The sequence below is a fragment of the Rousettus aegyptiacus genome, unplaced genomic scaffold (genome assembly GCF_014176215.1).
Source record: "Rousettus aegyptiacus isolate mRouAeg1 unplaced genomic scaffold, mRouAeg1.p scaffold_m13_p_8, whole genome shotgun sequence".
Classification (NCBI taxonomy): Eukaryota; Metazoa; Chordata; class Mammalia; order Chiroptera; family Pteropodidae; genus Rousettus; species Rousettus aegyptiacus.
In genome coordinates this window covers 38,032,881-38,060,458 of record NW_023416311.1, presented here as the reverse complement: position 1 = coordinate 38,060,458, position 27,578 = coordinate 38,032,881, and the positions used below count along the sequence as shown (strand labels likewise).

At 40.7% G+C, this 27,578-nt stretch overlaps 1 protein-coding gene across 3 annotated transcripts in view; it reads left to right on the top strand.

Moving 5' to 3' along the window:
• The window catches only part of TNFAIP8 (TNF alpha induced protein 8), a 104,657-nt gene that overhangs the window by 24,936 nt on the left and 52,143 nt on the right, over positions 1-27,578 (top strand). Inside the window, exon 2 of one of the 3 annotated variants that reach the window (XM_016145314.2) lies at positions 20,463-25,638. The exons of 1 other annotated variant lie outside the window; for it this stretch is intronic. In XM_016145314.2, the coding sequence (XP_016000800.1) occupies positions 25,626-25,638 (13 nt within the window). In that variant the 5' untranslated portion in view covers positions 20,463-25,625. Of the gene's footprint in view, positions 1-18,330; positions 25,639-27,578 lie in introns of those variants that run through there. One more of the 3 variants, XM_016145313.2, reaches the window with a different exon arrangement.

Sequence of the window (27,578 nt, the reverse complement as noted above, 5' to 3'; positions counted from 1 at the left end):
CAAGTGATCTTTCCAAGACAATTCACATCCTGTCATTCCCCAGCTTGAAATTCTCAAAAGTGTACCCCTTGTTTTCAGGATAGAGTTCATTTAGACTCCTTCACCTAACATATTAAAGGCCTTGTTATCTGGTTCCATTCCAACTTTCCAGCCTCATTTCCTTCCCCACCTCCAAAGGCAATCTGTACTTCAGCTATTCTGAACTATTTCTTACAGTGAGTTGAATATAAACGTTCACACACATCACTCCTTCTGCTTGGAGGGCCTAACTTCCTTCATTTGGCTATGCCTCTTGACTCATGCTTTGAGATGCTCCCAAGTATGCCTTCCTTCCCTGTGGCCCCTGGTGCCCCATATAAATTAGATGCTGCCCTTCTGGATTCCCTTAGGGCGTCTCTCCAGGGCTTGTTATATACCGTACTGTAATTGTGGATCCATTGCCCTGTCTCCCTCATTAACAAAAATTATAGCTAGCATTCATTGAACAGTTACTAAATACTAGTTATTAAATACTAGGCCCTTTTCTAAGAGTTTATTTTTATTAACTCAATTAATCCTCAGAGCAACACTTTACAATAGATGCTCTTATTTTCTCCATTTTTAAGGATAAATAAACTGAATCACAGGATGTGATACAACTCACCCACGGTCTCGGTGCTACTAGTTGGTAAAAGTATGATTTGGCTCCACAACCTTAACCTCTACATGCACTGCCAGCTGTTGGCAGGGGCTGGATCCCCAATTAGGGCACACAGTGGGCATACTGTGTTTAAGGGGACGAATGAATGAATGATGCACCTTGAGCTTACTGAGGCTCAGTGGTCTGAACAAAGACATGTACCAGATTGGCATTTAAAAGTTTTCTGTTTAACTTGGCTACTTCTTCATAGTTGGATGTCAGTTTTTGATGGGATCCCTACTAATCTTTACCTTGATTAATAAAAAAAAATCTTTAGTGTCTTCTTGTTTAAACACAGACTGGATTGCCTGGGGATAAGAGCTTGTGGGGATTGGGGTAGAGTGTTGACTACTACAGAGGTGGTGAAGGCTTTCTGGAAACTTCTGGCACTCAGTGACCCCCCAGGGAAACCTGAACTGTTTCCCTGCTGTGATTCAGGGAGCGACCCTAGGCAAAGTCCTTAAAGCGTGCATGTCAGTCATGTCTGTATCAGATTCCAATTCACGTTACCATCTGCTTGGGAATGTTGTAAAATCAAAGACCACAGTTACGTGAACGTCACTTCCATCAGGTGAAAGTAGCATAATTGCCCCTTATTCATTTTCAGGAGATAAGTTTCTTTTAATATACTGATAGTATCCTTTTAGAAATTATATTAAATTATCATCTATATAAACCTTACAGCACAGGTTTCCCTTTTGGATGCATCTGGAAAAAAATCAACACATCTCTGTTTAATACAAATTTATTTAAGTGATACATTTTCCTAAATTCTAACCCTGTGTTCGAAGCTGCATTGCACCAGAACAAAAAAGTCTTGAAGAAATGGTGAGGTGAAAATTATCTTTGAGAGGACATATAAGTGAATCATTTATAAGTAAGTCAATGTAATGAGCCTTCTATCATGATATAAAGAAAAAAATAACACCACACTGCTTAGAGGAAGGAGTAAGTTAAGCTTGAATCTTTAAACTCTAAACTGAAACACCAGAAAAGGTACTTGAGCTCCCATGTGCGGTTTTACCCAATGAGCGGAATCTAAATGAGGTGATTTGCAAAAGAAAATGGAAGTTCTGAGAAAATGTAGGTTATGTAAAACATAATAGTCATTTTAGAAGTTTCTTTCCTTATTCAGAACTCTTGAGTTTATTAGGCTCGTATTCTCTGATAAGAGAGCATACAATAACAAAATTTTCAAAGTTGCCTCTCAAACTAAGTAGAAGAAAGAGAAGTAAAATTAACTTGTTAGATATATAGATACTTAGAGAACTGATTTTTCAAGTGACAGTTTTATTGACTATATTGGGAGAGAGGTATGTTTTCTAGTTGTCAAGGAGTAGCTGAAATTTCTAAGTGTTTTTTTTCAGTTTGTAATGGCTATTAAAATATAAAGGTCTTAATCTCAGGAGATCTAGGTCCTTCCTGTTTGAATGGTAGTATCAATTTTAAAATTAAAAGTAATTTGGAACCAAATTTATTAAACTCTTAAATTAGTTTTCACATATTATAAAGTTTGCTTACTTTATGCAACAAATACAGATATCCAAATCATGTTAGCTCAGGCCATTGTTGTACTGTGTGGAAATCACTTTGCCTTAGACCTGGGTGAGCCAGAGGAATCTGTATTTCAACAGCCCCCCTTAGAGATTCTGAGGATGGAGGACCACAATGCTGGGAAACACTGCCCTAAAGTCTCTACCTTCTGAAGGTTCTTCTGGGTCCCAGCCTGCCTGTGCTCAGGGCCTGGCTTGTCCTCTGGCCACTGTCTAGTTCTGGGCATAGTTGGCCTAGTCCTGACCCACCTCCCTTTTTTCTCCCTCAGAGAAGGAGGACACTTGCTATGCTTTGCTGCTTCATCCTACCAGAGGACAAGACTTCTTTTGAATTCTCAACTCTCTTCATCCCCAGCATGGAGATCAAGCTATAGCTTTTGGCAAGACTTGCCTGAGTGATTAGGAAACAAAAAAGAAGCAAAACTCTGCTAGGTGATCAGGATCCCTTAGTGAACCTCTCTCTTCTTTGGTCCTTGCTTTTTTATTTTTTGCAAAATAAAAAATAACAGGAAGGTGGTTTTCCCAAAAAGGAAAGCCTATCTCAATGGTTGTTCAAGCCCCTACCTTTTAGGAGCATGGAACTACTTACATTTTGTTTTTATGTGGAAGTAATAGGTGTTCAGTGAAACACTTCAAATCTAAGGAGAGAAGATGGGGTAAAGTAGTTTAACCATTTTTCTGTCTCCTACTTTATAGTTAGAAATAACTTTCCAGAAATTTTCTATGCCTAATCAAACATGTATACACACATATACACATACACACAAATAAGGTCATATTACTGTATTTCATGGATTCTAAGATGCTCTTGATACACACCAATTTTAAAGATGTTAAGTTATGAAAAAATGTACATTTACAGTTAATAAAATATAAAATATTACTCTTTTAGAACTCACTCCCCTCCGCACACACATACATACATTCGGTATCTCGAACATCAGTCCATACTATCAGAGAGAAATCTACTTTATTTTTATTTCATGGTATCTCATATTCCAAATCTGTATTAAAATACATATTCGAATTCTAAATCCATGAATGTATCATGATTTAAGAATTCCCTTAATTGTCGAACATTCAGGTTTATAAGTTTTTATATTCCAAATAACGCTACAATAAACATCCTTGTTTATATTGTCACTGTTTGCAAGCAATTATAGTTATGTTAAGTTTCTAGAGGTGGAATTGCTGGATCAAGAAGTATGTACACAATACAGGATCCCTTAGTGGAATTGCCTGGTCAAAAAGACTTCTATAAGTCTCTACTAGCTTCTGTGTTTTCAGTGTTAGGAAGGAACCAAGCACACAGATGAATAGCTTCTACCAGGATCCCCGATAGAGAAAGTTTCTGGAAAAGTGGATAGACACATCTAGTTAAGCATCTATATTTATCCATTCATACTGCAGACTTTCTATTCTAAGATGCATATTTTTTCATTTTTTAACAGTTCTCAATTGGGGATGCACTGTAAAACAGATGTATACAGATAACATCATAGTCCTTCTCCCAAAATCCCTGCTATTAAACTGTGTATCTTAAAATCAGTAACATTTTGGAATTGAGGAAATACAAAATACAATGTAGTTTAGTAAGTGTGTGTAAAGTCTTTCCAAGACTTGTTTGGAAAGTACTCCTATTCTAATTTAATGATGAAAACACAGTTTTAGTTATTTTCCCATTGAAGCAGTCTTGTAAATAAGCCAGGGTTTTGCAGACAGAGCTTATCAGCAGGTACCACTCTCCTATAGAGTCTGCATGTGTGATTTGCAATCAAACCTTCATGTACTAAAGAGTCCCATTTCAAGAAAAAAATCAAATGACAGGCAGCACCTTGAGAAACACTAATGCCCAGCCACCTAGTTACAGAATTTACAAGCTGATTCCCCCCGCCCCCACCCAACCTATAGAGAAGGAGACTTTTTATGGCTCAACACATGGTATTTTGTGCATCTTGCCCAACTGAGAATTGATGTTAAAATAATGTTATTAAGTGAATATTGCAGAGCTGGAGGCACATTTGAGGCATGAAATGATAGCTGTGGTGAAATGACGGCATTCCCTCCTGTCCGGCTGACGTTCTGCCATCTTCCACCTGTGAACACTCGTAGGGTCATCTGCGTCATTTCCCAGAGGCTCGGTGTTGGCAATTCTGTCCCCTCACATCTGTCTCTCCTGTTTAATTAGGTTTGAAATCGCCTATATTTTTCTCTTCGCCACTCTTCCTCCAGCTTTATTTTTCAGTTTCTCAGCTGGTGTGTAGTACATCATGCAAGCTGCTCTCTCCTGCCTCTTGGCACCGAAAGCTTCCATTACATCAGGGACAGTCTTGGGAGTAGGTCTGAAACAGTTGGCACTTAATAAATGTTCTTGGCCGTCCTAGTTTTTTCGGTCTTTCTTCAGACTGTTCTAATAGCACCCTAGCGGGGCATCTGAGCCAGTGTGCTCCTCTGTGCCCCATAGACATGGACTCATTTCCTTACCAGTTATCTATCTCGTGCCATAAATAAAAAAAAAAAACAAAAGCAGTTGTGCACGTGTGTGATAAAATTGTTAAACTGTTCTTGTTAAATGTCAACTGGTATTGAAGGAGACAGTTATTTACATTTTCAGTTGCTTTTTGTGAAATACAAAGATCAAAGGAACTTTTTCTGCAGTTTCCAACTCTGCTCAAACCACAACTTCCTTCCTCTGTGTTAAAAGCCTCTGCAACATGCATTAGTATTCGACTTTCTCGCCCTGAATGGCAAGTAATAATTTTATTGGATGAAATATGCCCACTTCATCAGTGGGTGCCTCTGTATCTGAGTGGACACCCTTGCAAGACATGTAGAGGGCTATATTTAGAAGCATGTTTTTATTTTTATTTTTTTTCTTAATGGGAAATAAAAGACTTTGTGGAGGTGCTTCTCAGTAGTTTTCAACTTTTTTGGTTATGGACCCTTCTGAGATTTTGACGAAAGCTTGTAAGGGGGTGAGGCTTGGTAACCAAGGACAGCTGTGGTTCATTCACTCTCGGACTTTCTCTGAAAGTGATTTCCTTTCAACAGTTGTTTAAATGATATGTTAACAAGGTGGCTCTTAAGACTAATGAAAAGATAACAGTAGAGGAAATGGCATGAGAGCGAGGGCGGATAGTTCTGCATATGACTGAAGCGTCAGTGTTCAGACTGTGTGGGAGGAGCAAAATGAGAGCCGGTCTCAAGACAAAAGGCACAACACGTGGTCTGAGGGTGCCAGGACGACGTTCTGACAGCCCCAAAGCCCACCAAGGGGCTGCTGGTGGTTTACAGGCCTTAGTTGGAAAGTTCTGCTCTCGGGCTTGATAGGAGTTGTGTGTGGGCCCAGGAAGCCTGGGGTGGACCATTACCTGAATTTCAGCTCCAATGCTTTCCAAGTGTGAGGCCTTGGCCAGTCAAGTTACTTCACTTCTTTAAAGCAGAAGTAACTTTTAAGTTTTCTTTTAAGTTCTCCCACTGAAAGTGGAAAGAAATAAAACTAGACACAGGATTGCGGAAGGCATACCTGTATAACTGAAATAAAACATCTGTCACATAGTAGAATTTCAGCAAGTGGCTATTCTTTTCTCTTCCTCTGTCTCTCTTTGATTTCTCTTGTGGGGGAGAGCTTTTCTTTTCTAACGTGATGGATTTCAGAGAAACAGAAATCACTAACTGCGCTAAGGGTAGTTATATGTCTCAGAAGTCAGTTGCCTTTGTAGAGACTAGGAAATAGACGTCACTCTTCACTGCCACCCACCATAAGATGCTGCTGAGGGCAGTGGGGCCGGCACTGTCTCTGGTGAGCACTGCTCGAAGACTGGCAAGTCATTGGGCCCAATCTGGGGACGGGGCAGAGGAGAGGGAGCCCCTGCGCTCAGTCATAGAAATGGAAGCTCTGCCCAGGACAGTATCCCCAGCAGAGGCCACTCCACTGGGAAAGGCCCAAGGCTGTAGGCCAAGGCAGTGCCCCCTGGGGGATTACAGGACAACTCTCCACAGTGGAGAGGAGAGAGAACCAAACCTGGTCAGGGCCAACGCCTGGTCTCTAAGACTGATGAAAATACTTTGAAAGCAGGGGTTCCCCCATCACTTCATTCTCCTTTTCCTTCCCCTTCTCTATTCTCCAAGATCCATTTGAGAGTTTTGGAATAAAAACATTGTACTCCGAAGGCTTAACTATACTTAGCTTTGGTGTTCATTTTGAAGGGAACCAAAGGGGGAAATGGAAAGGTGAATTTTGAAAGATAAAATGAATGTTAAGAACCATATGAATGAACCGTTTTACATTAATAGGATGGGAAAATAAGGTGATTAGCAAAAGTGGAGTAAAATTAGACGTGCTGATGAACGGACCTTGTGGGTTTTCATTCAGGAAGGAGGAACGAAGCTCTGCTTTTAGAGTGTTCCAGTGTTCAGCAGAGGAATAAAATATTCACAGACCTCTCTGGTCCTTCTGAGGTTCAGCAGAATATTACTTCTGTTGTTTCTCCAGGACGATTGCAAAGTATGGAACTGGCTTCTTCATGACAAAGTGTTTCTTCATCCAGTTTCCACTCTAACCTTAAAGAACCGCCCCTCCCCTCTTTGAAGTCTCTTTCTCCTGCATCCTATTTTATTTTTTTTCTGGGTTCTTTTTATTGTGCAAAATAGTCTTAATGTCATGATATGGACAATTGAAAATAGACGATCTAGTAACCTTGTAATTATAACTTGGAATCGGTGAAAATGGAATTCTCATTTAGAACATTTTCAGTGGGAACGCAGACATTACATTTATCAGAAAGTGTTAGGTGACTCCAGAGCAGTACTAGGTCTGTGTGCTTTGGGATATCATTTTCCACTTTTCTTATAGGCAGGATTTGATAAAGCCCAGGATTGGAGTGAAAGTGAGTAAGTAGGGGCATTTTCAATCTCAAATGCTATTGATAAGAATGCAAACTGGTACTTTCTGTGGAGCATTCTGGTAGTATGTATTAAAATTTAAAACAAGTATACGTTTTGACCCAGCCATTCCACTTCAAGGAATTTATTCTTAGGCAGTAATTGGACACGCACACATGTATTATGTTTAAATGTATTCTTATGATAGCCACTGAAATATATGTAATAGGAAAAAACTGGAAACAGCTTAAGTGATCATCATATTTAAGCAAACCCAATTTAACTAAGGTTTATTTTTTTGTGGTACTACCTAACACATGGTAGACTAGAAATGACAGAAAGGAAAAAGAGCTGTATGTTGACTTTAAAAGATATTAGTGATATCTTATTAAATTCCAAACTAATGTGTATAACATGATCTTGTTTAAGTAAGAGGGAAGAAGGCAATGGAGCAAGGGGTAGGCATGCTTATTTGGCATTTAAAACTTTGGAAGGGGGATGGTAGGGGAAACAGATGTGAGGCGATATCTCATGTGGCTGTGATTTGCATTTCCCTATGATTAGTGATGCCGAACACCTTTTCATGTCCCTGTTGGCCGTTTAAGTATCTTCTTTGGAAAAATGTCTATTCAATTCCTTTACCTATTTTTTAACCAGATTGCTTTTTTTAATTATTCATTTTTTTTTGTTATTGAGTGATATGAGTTCCTTATATATTTTAGATATCAAGCCCTTTTATTAGAGATGTGGTTTGCAAATATTTTCTCCCATTTAGCAGACTGCCTTTCATTTTTTTGATCATTTCTTTGTTGCGCAGAGCCTTTTCGTTTGATTTGCTTTTTTTATTTTTGCTTTTGTTGTTTGCACTTCTGGTTTCATATCCATGAAATCATTGCCAGGACCATTGTCAAGCAGCTTTTTTTCCTATACTTTATTCCAGGAATTTTATCGTTTCAAGGCTTACATTTAAGTCTTTAATACATTTTAAGCTAATTTTTGTGAATTATGTAACATAGGGGTCCATTTTTATTTTTTGCATTTTAATATCCGGTTTCCCCAGCACCATTTTTTTTTTCTCTCTCTCTCTATTGCGTATTCTTGGCTCCCTTGTCAGCTAACTTTATGTGCATGAGTTTATTTCTGGGCCCTCAATTCTGTTTTATTGGCCCATGTGCTCTTTTTATGCCAATATCATACTATTTTGGTTATTATAGCTTTTTAGGATAGTTTGAAATCAGGAAATGTGTTGCCTCCAACTTTGATTTCTTTCTCAGAATTGCTTTGTAGTTCCATATGAATTTTAGGATAATTTTTTTTTCTATTTCTGTAAAAAACGCCCTTGGAATCTTGATAGTGATCGCATTAAATCTGGGTAGTGTGGACATTTTAATAGTATCAGTTCGTCCAATCCACTGAACACAGGATAGCCTTTCATTTATTTGTGTATTCTTTAATTCTTTTATAAATGTCTTATAGTTTTCAGTGTACAGATCCTTTACCTCTTTGGTTAAATTTATTCCTAAATATTTTATCATTTTTGATACCATTGTAGATGAGATTGTTTTCTTTGTTTCTTTTTCAGATAACTTCTTGTTAGTTTATAGAAACATAGCTGACTTTTTGTGTGCTGATTTTGTATCTTGCAACTTTATTGAATTTATTAGTTCTAACAGTTTTTTGGTGGAGTCTTTAGGATTTTCTGTATATAAGATCATGCCATGTGCAAACAGAGACATATATGCTTCTTTTAAATTCTGAGATTTTATATCAGGAAGCAGCTTTAAGATGAGGTAGTTTTAGTTGGTACATATACACAGAGCATGATTTTTGTGCTTAATAAGGGCACATATTCTGGGGAGACTCAGCTCAAGCACACGAAACATTTTCACGCATCTAGCTTAGCTTGTAAACTAAGTGCTAAATTGTATGATATTGACTGATTCATTTATTCAACAAATATTTGAGTGCTTACTCTGTGCTAGGTCTTTATGTGTTAAGTCTGGGATTAAAGTCAGGAACAAAATTAAATTAGTTTTCCGCACTATAGACAGAGTAATTTCAATTAGTATGCAATGTAGTAGAGGCAATGTAGCATAGTAATTAAGAATGGCCTGTGTCTGTTTTGTTCACCCATGAATCCTCAGCAGCAGCTGGGACAGGGTCTCTCTGATAGTAACCATTCAGTAATAGCTGTGGACTGAATAAGTGCTCATAGAAATAGCCCAAGCCCTCTGACAACTTACACACTAGTGGTAAAACCAACTTTTCCTACCATCTGTAGGATATTTCTCTCTCTCTCTCTCTCTCTCTCTCTCTCCCTCCCTCTCTCTCTCTCTCTCTCTCTCTCTCTCTCTCTCTCTCTCTCTCCCCTTCATAAACACAGAGGTTTTTTTTTTGTTTGTTTGTTTTTTTTTTTTTTTTTTTTGACAAATGCTAGGTTAAGTCAAGTAAAGCAGCCCTCTGTTCTGCAGGACTTTTCATCTTGATTCCTCAAGAGAGGTGCTGGATATAGCATGTAGCATTTATAAACTCATTTGACATTAATGTGTATGAGCCTGGCATCTTTGGGAAAGGTTGGTTTGGCCAAAAAAAATCCTATGGAAATCTAGATTCCAGGAGGTAGGGCACTTTACCACTTATACTTACTAGTCTGTCTCTAACACCTAATGTGATACTTGGCACTGCTTAATAAAATTTTTGTGAGGAAGGCGAGCACCCCACATTCAAGGATCAGAGAGTCTCAGTAGGCTAGTTATGCCTGATACTTATATCAGTGTGCATGTGTGTATATGTGGCTAAATGAATAAATGAATGTAATAAAGGATTCAAAGTAAAGAGGTGGGACTTGATTTAGACATGGAGAATGGGACTCTTAGAGCCAGGTCAAAGATATTGATGTGAGCAAAGTATGTTTGTGGGAATAGTGGAAATTGGTCAAACTAGAATTTTGAGGTTTTACAGTGGGAAAAGGTAAGGAGAGCGCTAGATGATTAGTATAGTATCTGAACAAAAGGAATCTTCAGAGCCGTGCAGATTTTTGAGAAGAGGGACAACTGGAAAGTGTCATTGAGAGAAGATGACATCTGTGTACAAGGTGGGTTATAATTAAGTGAGCTGGACTGAGCCAGCTCAGAGGCACTTGCAAATCCAAGAGTGAGAAATGAGAATTCTAGTAAGGAAAATAGAATATTAGGGGGAGACTTGAAAGAAGAATCGGCAAAGCATAGTGAGTGTGAGGAATCAAAGCTGAACTCCAGGATTATGTTAAGGCAGGTTCTAAGTACTCCATGGCCTTGTTGATGGAGTCTGGAACAATATCCGCGTATCATGTACCCTCTCTATATCTGGGAAATTTTCTCCTAATCTAGTGAGAACTTGATGCAGTCACAGTTGGTGGAATTCAAGTCACTGATCTGGGTTCTTCTTGCAGAGCTAGGGAGGCAAAATTGCGTGATAGTTAAGAGCATGGGTCCAAGTCCTGACTTTGCCTTGGATTAGTTTCTTAAACTGCCTGAGCCTCAATAACCTTGTCTATCAAATGACGACAATAATAGCGTCCCTTTACAGCGCTGTCAGGGGTCAGTGAGTGAATGCATGTGTGGCACTTGGCAAAGTACTATACGCATCATAAACACTCAATACGAGTTGCTGATTATCATTGTTCCTGAACTAGGAGAAGAAAAGCTGTAGTGTGCGAATGCATATGTGTGTGTGTACTTGCTTTTTTCCTAATTTAAAAAAAAAAGCAATCTGTTAGTGTAATCAGTAGGCAGGCATGTAGTTGATGGGAAAGCCATAGCTAGAGACGAGGACTTAGGGCACAGTGCCCTCAGGGGCAGTGCCAGGCTATTCTACACAAAAATTGGAAGTAGGCCCAGTGTTGCTGAACAGACTGAGGAAGCCGGCAGAGAACGCTGAGGTGTAACATGGAAGAGGGACGAATCCCATTTGTTCATAGCCGTGGAGCTTTTGTATAGGAGTCAAGCTTTGCTGTCACCTCCAGGTAGGCCCTTGGTAACGTCATCTACTACGAGGATGAACCCCCCGAGGAAGGGCTTGCTTTCTGTTTCCATGTGGGTTCTCTGGGCATCTTCCCACCCAACCCCAGATGGTTTGTTTATTATTTTTAATGAACTCAGCATTTGTCCAAGGCCAGCTTAGTGGCACTCATTAAAGAGATGGCAGCTCCAAAGTTCTCTTGATTGTAGAGCTGGCATTTCACCTTGTGAGAAAAGAGTTCTGTTTTTTTCCCTCTGTGAAACTTGGTTTCTAAATCTCTCAAACTGTAGTGTTTTAAGATGAAGCATTATGGTTCAAATGAATCTCTATGCTCTAGTTCTTGTCCAGATTCAGAAGGGAAAAATGTTTGCAGATCAGAGCTACAGTTTACCTTTTTCCATGTCCTCTACTTTTTTTCTGTTTACCGTAATCATGTAAATTCTAATACTAAGATAAGGAATATCTAAGTTGGGGGAATACAATGCCTTTTTGTGTTGTGTTATATTGATTCAACAACTTACTTGATATCATACTCTAGGGCAGAGAACCTTACACTTGGCTATATATTAGAATCTCCTGGCTTCAAAAATCAGGTACCTAGGACCTAGCTCAAATGAATTAAATCAAAATCTCCGGGGGTGAGACTTGGAATCAGTATTTTTCAAAACCCTTCAGATACTTTCAATGTATAGCCAAAAACCATTGTTCTGGAACAGTGACTCTCAACCAGTGGCAGTTTGGTTCCCCCACATCGCCACTCCCAGGAGACATTTGCCAATATCTAGAGACATTTTTGGTTGTCACAACTGGGTAAGGGATATGCTACTGGCATCTAGTGGGTAGAAGTGAGAGATGATGCTAAACAACCTGCAATGCACAGGGTAGCTCCACTGTAACAAATAATTATCAGGCTCAAAATGCCAATAGTACTTTGGTTGAGAAACAATGCCCTAGAATAATCAAGCTTAAGAAACGATATATAGCAGAGCAATGTATATGCCCACTGTGCGGAAATCATAGCATGTATAATAAGTCTACATTTTGGGCCTCCCAAGAGGATGAGGAGTGGGAAGTGGCTTAGTAAATGCCGCTACCCCTTGAGTCTCTCCCATGCCTGCACTCACAGGGGTCCAATGTGGTCCGACCTGGCCTTATAGCTGGCAAACCTCCTGGTTCTGATTTTTCTGGCAGGATCTTTTCCTGTGGTTCTATAAGTTTATTGCACTTGAATGGCTTGGAAAAAGACTGAAGTTAGGGAAATTAACCCACTGAAATTAACCAAGATAAATCATTTTATAACAAGCTTTTGTGTCGCTTGTTTTCTTATATGAAGTTCTCTGAAATTAGGGAGTGAACAATTTGGAAGTCATTTTTACATGGGCTATAAGAAATCTGATTTTGTGTGCTGTAGAGAGTTCTTTCTCTTTTTTTCTTTTGTTTGGATAAGAGGAGGCTAGGAAATTTTAGCTCAATAAAATTTTCTTTAATTTTGAGGCATTCAGGAATACTTTTGTAACAAGATAATTGTAACCTATATTTATTATACTATATAATTAATCTTATGAATTTTATCTCCTTCCACCCAGTTTCCCAGAGTATGACACACATAAAAGGTCTTTGCCATAAATAAGTTGTCTTTTTCTTATGTATACTTATCAAATTTAAAGTGTTTAATCGAGGTGGTAAATTATAATATTAAATATAATTATAATGTGTCACAGCAAGTATACTCAAAACTATTGGTGTTTCCAAAAACTGCTGAAAATGGGTAGTTACAGCTTTTGGGGTTCTTCCTATAATAGTTTTTTTCAGTTTTCTCCTTTCTTTTTTGCTGTTGCAAGAGCTCTTTGACTCCAATTTAATGGAGTCTATTTATTCAGTAAACATTTCAGGGCCTACTATTCACATTTTACCTGAATTACTATAATTGCTTTAGAAACTGTTTTAGCCTAGTTTAGTCTGATTTGAGGCACTGATGCAATACTCTTGGATGCTGGGTCCCTTTTACATCTAGTGGTTGAAATGTTTTAAATTAAGATTTTAAAAATAATGCTCATGTAATATTTGGCATGAATACTCCAAACTTCTGTGTTAAGATAACATATCCTGTTTCTTCATTGAGTTTTAGCAATGACTTCATAATCCAAGGGATACTTTCATTTTAATCTAAGCCTGGTTTTTGTAGCTGTACTTTTAACTTAATTAATAATTGCATTTTTAAAAAGCTCTCTTTGGATATGTAAACATTCAAGTTTTTCTTCTGACTTTGGAGTTTTGCTGTATAAAGTTTGCAGAAAATTAATGTATGTTATAGAGACTCTTTCCTAAAAATTTGATCATCATGAGAACCATTACAAAGTATGCTGAATAATAAATAGTCAAATATTCTCCTGACAGGCTGAGTGAGTGTGCATATATGGTATGTGTGTGTTGTGTGTGTGTGTGTGTGTGTTTGTGTGTGGGTAAATCGTGTGTTTGGATGGTGATGGTTCTCTGCTGGGATTGGGGGACAGGATGAGGAGGAAGAGAATTAAATTAGTGCTTAAGGATTGAATGGATCAAGCCCAAACTTTGAAGTAGAAATAGCCTCAAACCATTCTGGCTTCTTGGAACCCAGTGTTACTATGGGTTATTTGTGTAGATATTGCTATAACTTTATTCCAATATGTATATCTACACCTTCACATACTAAAGAACAGCTAGGTGGATTGGTAGCCCCTGTCTAGATATTTTCTAAAATGGAGATCTGTTTGTCCGTAAGTGTAAAAAACAAACAAACAAACAAACAAACAAAAACTAGTTTGGTTTGGAGAGTATGGGATTAACAGGGTGGGGCAAGAGTTAATAGTTTCAAATTTTCAAAAAACATAGAAGAGGGATTAGATGCATTCTGTGTATCCTGAAGCACAGAACTAGAGCCAGTGGATTGAAATACAGGAAGACGGATTCTGGCTCAATTTAAGGAGCATCCAATCAGATCATGAACCATGGGCTGGTGAGAAGAAGTGGGCGGAGGGGGTGAAGTGCTGTAGGAATTCCCTTCCAACAGAGGTTGTCAGGAAGACCACAAATGGGGGCGGACAGAGAATTCCAGCCCTGCACTGGGAGTGGACATTGGACTAGACATTGGATTGTTCCATTTCCAGTATAACCATTCTGTGGTTTTTAGGACATATTACATCTCCTAAATAATGAAAAAGGAAGACACCTGGCATTCGAAGGGGAATTTCAGATTATTAGTTCGGGGTCCTTAATAGCTTTTTCTCTCCAACTTCTGTGAGTCTTCCTGCAATTACACCCCCAGTCCTACAATATCAGTGTCTTTCTCTGTATGGGAGCATCCTCATCAGCATTGAAACATGCGTTTTTATCACCTGTCTTAAAGAGCAAATGAAAAACAAATTTCCTCAATCCAAAGTAGCCTTCCAGCTCTAGCCCTGCTTCTCTCCCATCCATTCTGATGGGACTCCCCAAGGGAGCTGTCTCTGCCGCGGGTTCCCCTGCTCCCTCCTGGTCGCCACCCTTCCTCATCCCTCCACTCTTCTCAAACTGTTCCCGTTAAGGTCACAAGAGACCTCCATTTTACCAATCACGTGGCTGCTTCTCCATCTCCATCTTCTTCGGGTTCAGCAGGATTCCTCATCGTTCATCCCTCCCAGTTCTCAAAATACTTATTGATTTGGCTTCCAAGGCATCACACCCACTTTTCCTACCACTGCATAATTCCTCCATGGGATGGCCTTTAAGTACTGACGTGCTCCAGGGCTCAGTCCTTGCCTCCCTTCCCTACACTCACTTAACATGGTTTGAGCTGTTAAAAAATAAAAAGGGGAGAGGAGTAGGTCTTAATTCAAGTCTAATTAATTTGGAATCTCTAGGGTAGACTCATGGGGATTAGTTTTTTAGATTTAGTTTTGTTAGTTTGTACTTGGTTACCTGGGTATACTAACGTGCAGCCAGTATCTCAAATCCAGGTGACCTCATCTAGTTCCATGGAAAAAATACTAAATACTAGTGAATGATTCCCACATTAAAATATGTAACACATCTTTTCCAAACTCCAGACTTGACTATTCTGTTGTCTGTTTTACATTTCCTATAGGAATAGGTATCTCGATTCCACCTCCATCCCCCAACCTGCTTCTCCCCTGAGCTTTCATTCCTCAATCGACACATTTGTATATATAGCTCTCAGGCTAAAAGCCTGGGTGGCATCTTGAGTCCTCTCATTCCCTCAGCGCTGCGCAGCCAATCTAATAGCAAGCAAGCCTTGCTCATTTTCCTTCCAAGTACGTATATCTTACATCTCACCGCTTGTACTGCTACCACCATTTCTCTTCTCAACAACCTCTCGACTTCCCCTGGGCACTTGCCTGCCCCCCTCAGCCACTTCTCCTTAGGTAGTCAGAGTGCTCTTATAAAACCCATCAGACCATGTCATTCCCTTTCTTCAAACCCTCCTGTGCCTTGTCTTCGTAACGAAGTCCACATTTTTTACCACGAGCAGCTACAGGGCCCCCTCACATGGTCCCAGCCTAACTCTCCAACCTCATCTCTTACACTTCCAACTTCCCCCATTCCTTTTAGAGCTCACTGACTGCCTTGGTTTTTCTCAAACTTTCCAACCTTTCCCTCTGCCTAGAAGGCACGTTCCTTGGCTCTCTCCCTCACTCTTATCAGGTTTCTGATCAGATATCACCCTAGGAGACGCCCTTCCAAATGCTTCCCTCTCCCAATCACTATCGCTTTCTTTTGATTTCTGCCCCTTCCCAACACTCCCCCCCACCCCCATACACAGCATTTATCTCTGTTTAACATCCTGTTTTTCTGGCTCTTTCACTAGAACTTCACTGCTTTATCCCCAGCACTGTGAACAATGCCCATACATAGTAGATGAGCAGTAAAAACTTTTGATTGAATAACAGAGTGCTTCTCCCTGAGGCCTGGTCTCAGAATCTTGTGTTTTGTTACTTCTGTGGCCCTTGGCCCTTTTTTCAGCCCCTGAGCAGACTCTGACCATAACAGGATCTGCTGCTAAGTTTATCTCAGAAGCTACTCTCTTACTTTGCTGCCTCCCATTTGGCCCCTTCCTGCTCACAGATGATTCCGGAAATACAGAGAGGTGGGAAAGAAGTGGAACAGTGTCTATCATTTTACTAATAGGTGGATGGGCACCTTTCGGTTCTTTCTTGATTGTTCATTGTGAGTCCATACTGCTCCTGTTTTCTGTACAGACTTTTCCTTTATAGTTCACTCTCCTGATTTTCTTCTTCCTTTTCTCTCTGCTCCTCCTCAGTCTTTTCTCTTCTTTGCCCCATTTTTACAGGTTGATATTTCTTAGGGCTCTGTCCGAGTGCTATGCTCTTGTTATTCCACATTCTCCCTTGGTGATCCTATCCATCCCTAGGGCTTCATGGCAATGGCTTCCAGATTTATTGTTCAAGTCTAACCTCTTGTCTAAGTTCTAGACCTGTGTGTCTGGCTGTACAGTGTTCATTGGTACTTGGATATCCCACAGGCAACTCCAATTCAATATGTAGTAAGCTGAACTTACCTTCTCTTCCAGTTTTCCCCTCAGTAAATGATCTACTTGATTACCCAGAAATCTGGAATATATCTCCCAGTACCCAACCCTATGCCCAATCAATTGCCAGTTTTATCAGTTCTTCCATGAAATAGCTATAGAATCTGTCTACTGCTTGTCACAATATACTGCCATCAGCTAAGACCAGGTCACCACCGTCATCTCTTATCTATCTTACTTCAAGGACAGTTCACTTGCTACATACATCCCCTGTTCCCACTCCCACACTGGTTTGGCTGATATTGGTCTTTATAAAATATCCATCTGATTATGTCATCCCCTGGTTAAAGTGCCTTATTGGAGTTTTGATAAAGTTTAAAATTTAAATAGGGCTTATAAGATTCTTAATAACCTGTTCTCAAATTGACTGTACTTGTTGGAGTTTCTTGGAAGTGTCTGTCTCCCTCACTCTCCGCACCCCCACCCACCGTCCCGATACATCGCACGCCTCCTCCGGCCTCATTTATCATTAATCCTGGGGGCTGCCATGGGGCACAGCACGGCCTCAATAAATATGTGTCGAATGAATGTGGGAAGACAGTGGCCCTGGATTGTAATTGTCAGTGATCTCAAATTCTGATTTAATTTGCCTCAACAATTTAAAGGTTTCCAAAGTTATAAACTTCTGTTTTATCGTGTAGTCCTATGTATGTTTCCCTCAGCTCTGTAGTCTCCAGAGGATTATTAAAAATGGAATTAAAAGAAGTCTGTGGGGTTCTGCTAGCAAATCACTTTCAGTCTGTGCTCTTCGAATGGCTTCTGAGTCCTGAGTTTAGGAGGCTGCCAAACAGGACTAGGAACCAAACCACCTTTGTGACCCAGTGGCAAGCAGGGAGGCAAACTGGCTGAATGGGCCTCTGCGTCAACTTTTTCAACTCGGGCCTGTGTAAGCCAGGATCCAAATACCTGAGACCTGTTGTGACTTGTCTGAACTGTTTATTAAATTCTCAAACCTGTTTGGGGAGAAGGCTTGAACACAAGAACATATTTGGGTCTTGAGCAGTAAATCTTGTTTAAAAGAAACAGGCAAGAACTAAATCATCTTAACCTGTAATAATTGAAGTGGGACTGTTGGTCTCAGCTGTATTGAATCTAAAGACTGATAGGGAAAAGTTATTTCCTTAGAAGATCCAGGTCAGCATTTCAGACTTCACCCCCAGGGCTGGGAGATCCTGGGTGAGGTTTCTAACTCTTCCTCCCAGAACTCCTATCTCTAACTCCTTCAGAACAAGGGTGAGAGGGGCCTAATAGTCAGTGCTGAGTCAGAAGGATAAGCCAGAAGGGAATGACACACTTCCTGTCCTAAGTTCTAGGGAGTTTTTATGGTTTGTTTTTCTGTTTTGCTTTGAAGATTCCCTAAAAAGACAGACAATTGCCCTGGCCATCTCTTGATCAGCAGCCTTTATTTATTTTTGTAATCTCATAGGGTATCCACCCTTGCTATACCTTCTTGTGACTCATTGATTTTTAAAAACTTTTTTCCTTGTTTCAAAACAAATTTTAGCATATTTATCAACTATAGTTTTACACACATCAAAAAAAATAGAAAAATGAAAGATAAAAAGTATTCTTTATTTCACCACTCAGAAAAAAAAAAGCGTATTGTGAATGTAACACACCAGGCATTTATCTTTATGCCTGTAGTTTTTCCTCTATAAAAATTATATACTACTTAATATAATTTCTTTGCTTTTATATATTGCTTTGTAGCCTTTGTGAAGAGTTCTTATTCATTATTCCACAAGATCATTTTTAAAGACTATATTGCATGGTATTAGCTAGATGTGCCATCAGTCACTTAACCAGTACCCCACTTGGGTAGTTGGGCTGTTTTGTTTTCACGTTGTCATAATAACACACAACTCCCTTACTCTAGCTGTCCACACTTGTCTGTTTCATTGGCTATATTCCTGGAAGTGGTTCAAAGAGCATGTGGAGTTTTAAGGTTTTGATCTTTATTGCTACTTTGCCTTCCAGACATTTTACCTGTTTTACATTCCTACCATATGGCCCTTACCTATTTTGTTCTTTGCCCAACTCCCAACTGCTTCTCACACCCTTCTCCCCTGTGCTTCCAACGCTGCAGCCGCACTGGCCCCCTTTCTGTTCCTTCCCCTGTAGCGTGTCGAGCTTGTCCTCTCTCAGCTGGAGCGTCTGCTCTTCCTTTGACTCTGGCATACCCCTCCAATGCCACCTCCACCAGACGGTCTCCTTTGGAACCCCGTGCTCCTCTCCATCCTAGCATCTTTCATGGTCTTTTCTTTATCTATGTATTTGCTTGTCTGTCATCTCTTTCTCCTACAGGATGTGAGTTTTGTGGGACAGGAGACCCTCATGTGTTTTATTTTCCACCATGTCTCCAGCATCTAAATCAGTGTCTTGCATGCAGTATATACTAGATAAATGCAGCTAGATTTTGTTGAATGAATAAAGAACTCTCCCATCACCTAGGAATGCGCAGTGTAAGGGGGGGTCATGAGCTGCATAGCAATGGCCGTCCCTTGGAGCAAAACTTGCTAAGTGCTGTAAGAAAGCTTCTGAGTGACAGAGGGAGACAGAGGAGTGGGAGCTGCAGTCCTGACAGGTCTTATGTGAGCTGAGTGTTGGGACACTGGCAGTATTTTGTAGCTGATGAGGATGGGAAGGATGAGAGAGGCTGAGGAAAGCTGGTGATCAGAGGCCCAGAGGTAGAATAGCACTGGACATGGCGGGGGCAGGGCTGGGACTGCCTTAAATCCTATGCTGCCTGTGCAGACTCCACCCATGAACAGCAGGGAGGCATTGCCCATCCTCATCAGAGTGACTTGGTGCAGTGAGGATGGGGAAGCACTTTTTAAACTAAGTTCTAGGCACAGGTGGTGACGTTATGGTGATAGAGCTTTGTTTTGGGAAGATGTGCCATGAGGGCAACTAAGTCAAAGGAACAGAAAGTTCAGGCCAGAGGATGAAGCCTGGAGTGGATGGGGTGATGGGGCTGGAACGAGGGGAAGGCAGAAGGGGCATTGCAGAGGCAGAGAAACATGAGAACATGGCGGCTGGCAGGGAAGAGTGGGGTTCATCATGACACTGAGATGTCAAGTCTGAATGGCTGATGGGAAGGTGAGATATGGAGCACCCGAAGAGAAGCTGTTCAGGGGTAAAGAAGTATATGAATTTGTTTTAGACTGCCCCTTTGCTATATTATGAGCATCTTTAGATTATACGAGTCCACTTGCCCTCCTTTGTCCTGAAAGGACTTGGATGATGAGCAGATAGTGGAGGAAGACAGAAATATACCAGAGGATAGGGGACTCAGGGCTCCCACGGCTCCCTCCTCATCTGTAGCAGGACTGCTGAGTGGGGGAGGGAAAACAGGGCTCCGATGCCTCTCCAGGAGATGAGAGGTGGTTTCCTGGCAATGTCTGCTCTCCAGCCACCTGTGGAAGGAGCTTGTTGGATAGCACCTTGTCGTGAGACAAATCTGTTGAGTTGTTAGGCTGAGGGGAGTGGGATGGAGGACAGGTGCTGATTGTTGGGTACAAAAACATGGGAGTCTTGGTACAAATGGAATAAGACCGGGAGCTGGGCGACATATTGTCCTTTTGCAAATGGTCAAAACTTCTGTATGTATTTTTCCTGGAGCAAGGATCAAAGAGAAACTTTGCTCAAGACATGCTGTAAGTTTTGATTGTTCTCAAAATTAAAAGTTTTTTTTTTTAATTGAAGCTCGAAAATAGTCTTGTGGGTAAAATGACAAAATGACAAAGTTCTGTGTCCTCTAAAGGGAGAATGGAGAGTAGAACTGCTTCGCTGCCATTCCCTGGAAAGCTGTCTCCAAGAAACCACCTTCTGCTCCCTTTAAAGCAAAGCGTTTAATAGAATCCAAATGGAAATGAGAATAGGAGGCGCACGGATGAGAAGACAGCAGAACTTGGTGAATGAGTGACTGTCCAAACTCAGAGAAGAATCGATTTTGACAGGAAGACAAGGTGGCACTTAAATCCAGAGAGGTTAAAGCAGAGGGAAATGATCAGGTTTGGTGATGGAGGGAGGATGAGGAATTCAGCTTGGGAAATGTCATATGTTGCAAATTAACTAAAAATTCTAAAATTTGTAGAGACATTTACTCTGCAGCTGGAGAGTTTTTCTTGGCAAATCGAAAGTTTAATTAGTTTAGTATTTTATCACTAGGGATCCTGTTCAGTTTCACATGAAGGTTTGCAATGGAAGAATGCTATAAAATGTCAGGACTTTGTTTATACTCAGGTCAGGAGAAAATAAACTACATTTAAGCGTCAGCATATTTATTGCAGCAGGCACTCAGTGTTTCTTTGCTTTCTGAATGCCGGTTTAGTGTTTTCATTGGTAGTGCAAGTGTGAAGAGAGATTTGAGTCTGCATCATGGGAAGACAGACATAAATGTTCTTTCTAAAGCCCAGAGTACCGGCTCTCACCGCGACTGCACAGCTAAGCAGCTAGCGGTATGATTTTTAGGCATGCCTTTGGCCTCTTTGGGCTGCCTCATTCTCCTTGCTTGTGCAATGAGGTTAGATGATATCAGAGGTCTTGCCGATACTGAAGTCCTGATTCTAAGAGAGAAAAGAGAAAGATGGCCTTTAATTAATTTATTTATTTTGCTTCTGAGTAACTTTTAATAAAATGTATGCTTAAAACAAAGAAACTCATACTATGTCGTAGGAAGGTCTGCCCTTCCCCAATTCTGTGCAGCCTGTTTAGGGGGAGACTACCATTAATGATAGTCAACTAGATGACAGACTTGCGAAGTCCCCACCCCAGCTCTGTCTTTGAGGCCAGGGCTGGCCCCCAGCAGCTCTGTTCACACTGTTTATCTCATTGTTCTGCCTGCCCTTGAAAGGTGGGGTGCAGATGTTCTTTTTATTTTCCAGATAGTCCCTTATTTTTGTTTTCTGCCCGATTAACCAAGGGACACATTTGTGGTGTGATATAAAGAAAAAATTACAACAGATTTGGAGTTAGGTGTACCAAGGCTCATATTCCTCATTGCACTGAACAGGTATATTAAATTTATGGAGCTCTGTTTTCTTTCTTGTAACCTGGGGATAATGGAGTCCACCTCCCAGGGTTTTGGTGAGGACTGGGTGAATGCAGGGAAAGCATCATGCACGCTGCCCAGCATCCATCGGGTGCTCAGCCAATGGGATTTTCCCTCCCTTGTGTAGGCATGAACCAAGTACTTCTCTGCAAGGCGCCCTTGGGTGAGAGAGGATGAGTCTGACCATCTTCTGTCTCTGTGATAATATCTAGAATGTTTCTGTAACACTTTGCCAATTTCAGGCACTGCGTTTCCTGGAAAAATTTCCCCTCGGTCTGTCTTCTTTCCAGCTTTGGCAATGATTCCTTCTCCTTGAAGGAGAGGGGCAAAGAGAAGCAAGTTGAATTGAGGAGGCTCTGGTTGGCCATGGTTTTAGGGAGTCCATTGAAAGAGTTGAGGTCGCTAAGAAGGCAGAAGAAGAAAGAGAACTGATGGGAAGATGGGAAGGCAGGAAGGTGAATGGAAAGAAAATAGCACTGCTCTTGGGAGCCACAGTTTCCTACACTAGGGACTAGGCAGCATCTTGGGAATGCCAAAGCCTGAGGTCAAGGTGTTTTGTAGACCTATCCAGTTTAGTCTCTGAGGCTGCAGAATCAGATAAAATAAACAGAGGTATCTTTTCATGCAGGCACATGTTTCATTATTCTTGTGTTGAATGTACTGTTGATAAGGATGTGGGTAGCTATAAAGGAAATACGTTTCTTGGGGTATGTAATAAGCAGGCGATGAAACTAGGCCAGAGAGAAAGTGTGTGTTCTTGAGATTGTTCTGGTAGCGTAGGGCTCGGCCTGATGGCTTCTCTTCTCAGCCCTGCCTTATCTGGCAGAGCCCTGTTGAATATGCTGCTTATCTCTTTCTCGCTCTGTCAGTCTCTTCAGAAATTGAGATCACCACCCACTAAGTGCAGGGACAGAAAAACGATTTAAGTGATCATACCCTGCTCCAGATGCCTAGACTACGTGAAGTACATGTGCATGGAAGAGGAGGATCTGGTTTTCTAAAAGCCACTGTCATGTGGTTGCAGATAGGTGGAAAAGTAATACCAGATAAGATGGACCCAGACTTCCTTAATGACAGCTCATTGAGCATCACATGCAGCCTGAAGTACGTCCATCACAGGCAGTGCCAATTGTACTCCAGGGGGCAGGGGGCTTGGGGCACCCTGCTTCAGCTGCAAGAGCTGTGCTTACCAGAAAAACACAGAGAGCCACATGTATTACTCAGCACAAGTGCCTTAACAAAGCTGGATCTGGACAGATTCCTTGGTTGCTGGGCCACCCAGCAGGGTTTCTAGGGCTGGAAGACCTGGCTACCTCCCTCTCTACCTCAGAGCACAGGTGATGCCTCTGGCCCAGCAAACAACTGTTGATCCTTGAATCTACTGAGAGTGTCCTAATTTGCAAGTCCTAGAGAAGCACTGAAGAGCTATATCCATATCTAAAAAGGCAACTGAAGAGAGTTAGATATTAGATATTTTTTTTTTACATAAGGCTATTCTGTAAGTTTTGACTGCTCCCCAGATCTTCTTGATCCTTAGCCTCTGTCTGTGAATCTTCTTTCTTCCCAAATAAAATTTTCTCTCTTTCTTCTTCCCAAAGGATGAGCAGAATATGTAATTACAACTTCTGGGATTGCTTTAAACAGCAAACTTTGAGTAGATCTGAGCATGTAAGACCTGGGCATTTTGTTCTCAAGTAAGAGAAGAGGGAGGGATGGCTTAAGGAAATGACCCCCCTGCCTGATTTGTAGCCCATCCAGATGGGTTGCTTTTTATGCTTCCAATGTTGGAGCAAAATCAGGAATCTGTCCTGCTGGGTATGGAGGTGCTCAGTTGATACGTGAGGCTACGAGGCTTGAAGCCTTCTCTGCCCTTGCCTGGTGTCAGAACTATATGCCTCCCTGACTGTGCCCAGAGCATGTGGAAGGGCTCTGCCACTATGTTAGCAGAGCAGTTGTTTTTTTATGTGAGGCTGTTTGACTCCAGCCTTCCCTTCCCATAGTGTCACTGTGCTTCTCCATCCTCTCTCAGTAGATTAAATGGTTGCTAGTAGCTACCTAGCCATGCAGCTACCACCGAAGCCGCATTTTAAAGACATGTGGGAGACCAGTTCTTCTATTTAGATGTAGCATTTCTGTTCTTTACACTTTGTAACCTACCCTTGGAATTGCCAACAAATCAGTGTTTGGGAAGTCCTTGTGATTTAGAAACCTGCAATCCCAGGAGGAGTATTCTCTTGGCATTTTCTTTGACTCTTGGTCCCTGATGATGTCATGGCATTAAAGAGCTAGGGAGAATTTGGGGAGATAACACAAACGAATGCAAAAGGATGTTTTCTAAGGTGTAAACTTCAAACAAGTTAGTCACATGATAATGTAAGCTAAAGAAAATGAGAAATATGTAATATATTTGTAAATCGAAGTTGATTTTGGTATTTTATTTCAGTCTCCCTGATTTATAGTATGTGTTCGATGCTGATTCAAGTCAACATCAAGTTGTTGCTGTTTAAGCACTCACTGTTCATCAGGCAATATGTTATTTGCTTCACATGTTTCTCTTTACATCTTGATAGCAATTCTATGAGGTGGATGATATCATTCTCATTTGATAGAGTACAGAATTGCTCAGAGTAAAGTAACTTGCAAATCTACAAAACGAGGAAGTGGCATCACCGGAATATGAACGAAGCCAGCAGGCTCCAGAGCACTTGTCCATTGCATTCCAATTGGTGTCTTTTTTGCTGAGTACCTGGCAGGCTCAAGGCAGAGTGTTATTGCTGTAGAAGATAAAAGAAAATAAAAAAAACTTACCAGGTAGGAGAGGGTACAATAGATATTCCTGCTACCAAAGATAATACAAAGGCAGCTGTGAATAGGTACCCAGAAAGCATTACCAAGAAAGCTCCAGTGAGGTTCCATGAGGATTAAATGAAGACATTGAGATCCTACATAGTCGATGGGGATCTTCGGGGAAAGCCTTCATAGAGATGGCGCCCTTGAAGTGTGCCACGTAGGACTGGCAGAATCTTATGTGGTGGGGTGGAGAGATTCGTGTGTGGTGATGACTGTGAAAGCCTAGGTAAATAAATAAGCTTCTGAAGGACTGTTAAATAGTATATATGTATACATCTGTGTGTGTGAACATGTGTATCGCCTGGATACAATTGCATGTACATTCTTTATAAAAACCTTATATTCTTTTCAAAAGGAAAGACTAATGATTTTATGTAGCAACATTGCCTCAACTCTGTTCTCTAGTTGTGAGAACGAGAACACTTGTAAGCCGAACTTACTATTAATAGACATTCATGTTTATACTGGCCAGGTAGGAATGAGGTGTTTTTTGATTTTCTTTTTTCCAGGCGTCTATGATTGGGGCTGCTCCCTTTTGTTTTTTAAGTATCTGCTCCTCTTTCCTAGCATGTCGAAACGTTAGACTTCCTGTTTCTGCTTGATTTTGAAAATACCTCCTGTTCGCCTATCACAGGTAATCCCTGTGTTTCTATTTATCTGTAGTTTACAGGTAGCAAGTACAGGCAGCAGCCAGTCCATTCCCATTAGGAAATGGAGACCTCTCTGGATTCACAATTAAAGGCCACAGAATGCATTCCACTATAGGTGACGAAACCCAGCTCCCAGAATAACAAGCAAGACAACTTTTAAAGTGACTGTCTTCTGTGCGTTTGTTTGGTAAGCTTATGGTGGATTTTTCAAAAGGACGACGTAAATATTTTTGGATTATTCTTGGGGACGACTGACTCTTCCTGAAGGTGATACAGATGCCGTAGAATATAACAGGGTGGCCGTGTATGTTTCTGCAGTCTGTGTGACTCCACCAATACTCTGTGAAGCTGTCCTGACTGGCACAAGGAGAAAATGCTGAAACTAGGTGAGTTACAACTGCCCTGTGACTGACTCGGATGTCAAGTCCATGTCGGAATCTGGCAGAATATTCAGATGACTAAGTGACATGGTGTTGCTGTCTATAAGGGAATGACTTGGTCACGGCTTTAAAGTGGTTGTGTTCAATAAATTACTACTTTTCTTTTGCTGTGACTTTGGGTGTGGAGAACCAGTGTTAAGCTGAGGTAGGTTCGTGTCGTGGGTAGGGAAAATGGCATCTGATGAAGGCTCAAATGTTTCAGAAATGGGGCTCAGAAAGGATTGGATAGCTTTCCCACTTAAAGTTTCTCCTTTTTACAATTTACATGTGTTTATTAGCTTTAGTTTAAGACATTTCTGATTCCCAGTGGTCTGGTAGTGGCAGTAACACCATGTGGTGATTTGCGAACACAAGGGTGTTTATTTCTGTTCTCTCATTGTGTAGGTATTTGTCAGAACATCCTTGCTTCCATTTCCTCTAATAGCCAATCAGCAATTTTATCCTGTATATACAATAAACCCTTTTGTACTTTTAAAATACACCTTAGGCTTCTTTTTAGCCTTACTTAATGCTTTTTTCTACAAATAGACCTAATTTTATTTTTAAGGTTAATTGGAAAAGTTTTTGAGGATTGAAATAAGAGAGCATTTTAAATAGCTCTCAAAGTTATATTGGTATTTGCACACTTTTGTTCAGGTTTATGTGTAATATTTGAGAAGTTTATCTAAAATTTTTCTACTCAAGACTTTCTAGAGTTTAAATTAAACACTAGAAAGGAACTAAAAACTGAAAGACGTAGGTGGGTGTTAATATATCTAGTTTCTGGTCTCACTAATTGAATGCTTGGCAGCCAGTGCTATTTCCTAGAGCCATGACTACTACTGGAATGTGGTCACTGGCACATCATTTATGTTGAATGTACATTTGCCTACCAGATGCCCAGAGCTGTGCATGTGATTCTCTGTCAATTTTCTTTATATATGTATATAGGCACATTCTAGCCAACATATAAAAATGGTTATGTGTCTGTGACTGTATATAATGGCATATATACAGTTGGGACCAGGGCCAGGTTTGGTTGGGAAGGTTTTGTGGAAGAAGTGAGTTTTGGGGAGAGTTCCAAAGGGAGGGTAAGTAACATACTTTAGCAGAAAAAAGAAGTATACATAAAGCTTCTAAAGGCTGGAGCGATTAAGTCAAATGCATTCATGAATAAGCATGAACCATTTAAGAGTGAATTATAAATTACCGGTTGCAAAAAAGCAGGTTAAAGGTGAGGAGGAGGCAGAAGGATATGTGTGGAAGAGAAGGGAGGGTCTCGTGGAGCTTCCTAGTCTGCGTTGCTGGTAAATTTCACCCTGAATACCAGCACGCCCAGGCCAGGTTGCCCTCTAGTGGAACTGGCCTAAATGCACGTGGGAGTGTCACCTCTTCTCACCTCAGGTTACATTAATAGTGTGATATATTGGCAGTAGGGAAGCTTAATTCTCTTTCTCCCAGGAATTTTAGATGAAGAATTAGAGAAAGGAGATGGCTGTAACTATGCTCTCCAAAATGATACTCATTTTGCCTTAGAAAATGGAGCTGAATACATATATATGTGTGTGTGTATATATGTATTTATGTATATACACACACATACATATAGAATATATTTACCAACTTTAAAGAATTTCCCATAGAAATATGTTTATCAGATATAAAGAATTCTCCACAGAGAACGTTCAGAGGTCGTGGTGTTGCTGAGAGTGCAGGGTGTACATGGCCCTTCAGCTCAGGGCATGGAGCGTACAGGAAGCAGCACTGGAGAAGTGGTTCAGCAGAGTGAAAACACACCACATCTAGCTCTGGGCCGGCTTGTTGTTTCATGTGGTTGTAGAGTCCATCCTGGTACAGTGGCGACAGAGCAGAGTCCTTCGACAACATAAACCACAGACCTCAGAGCT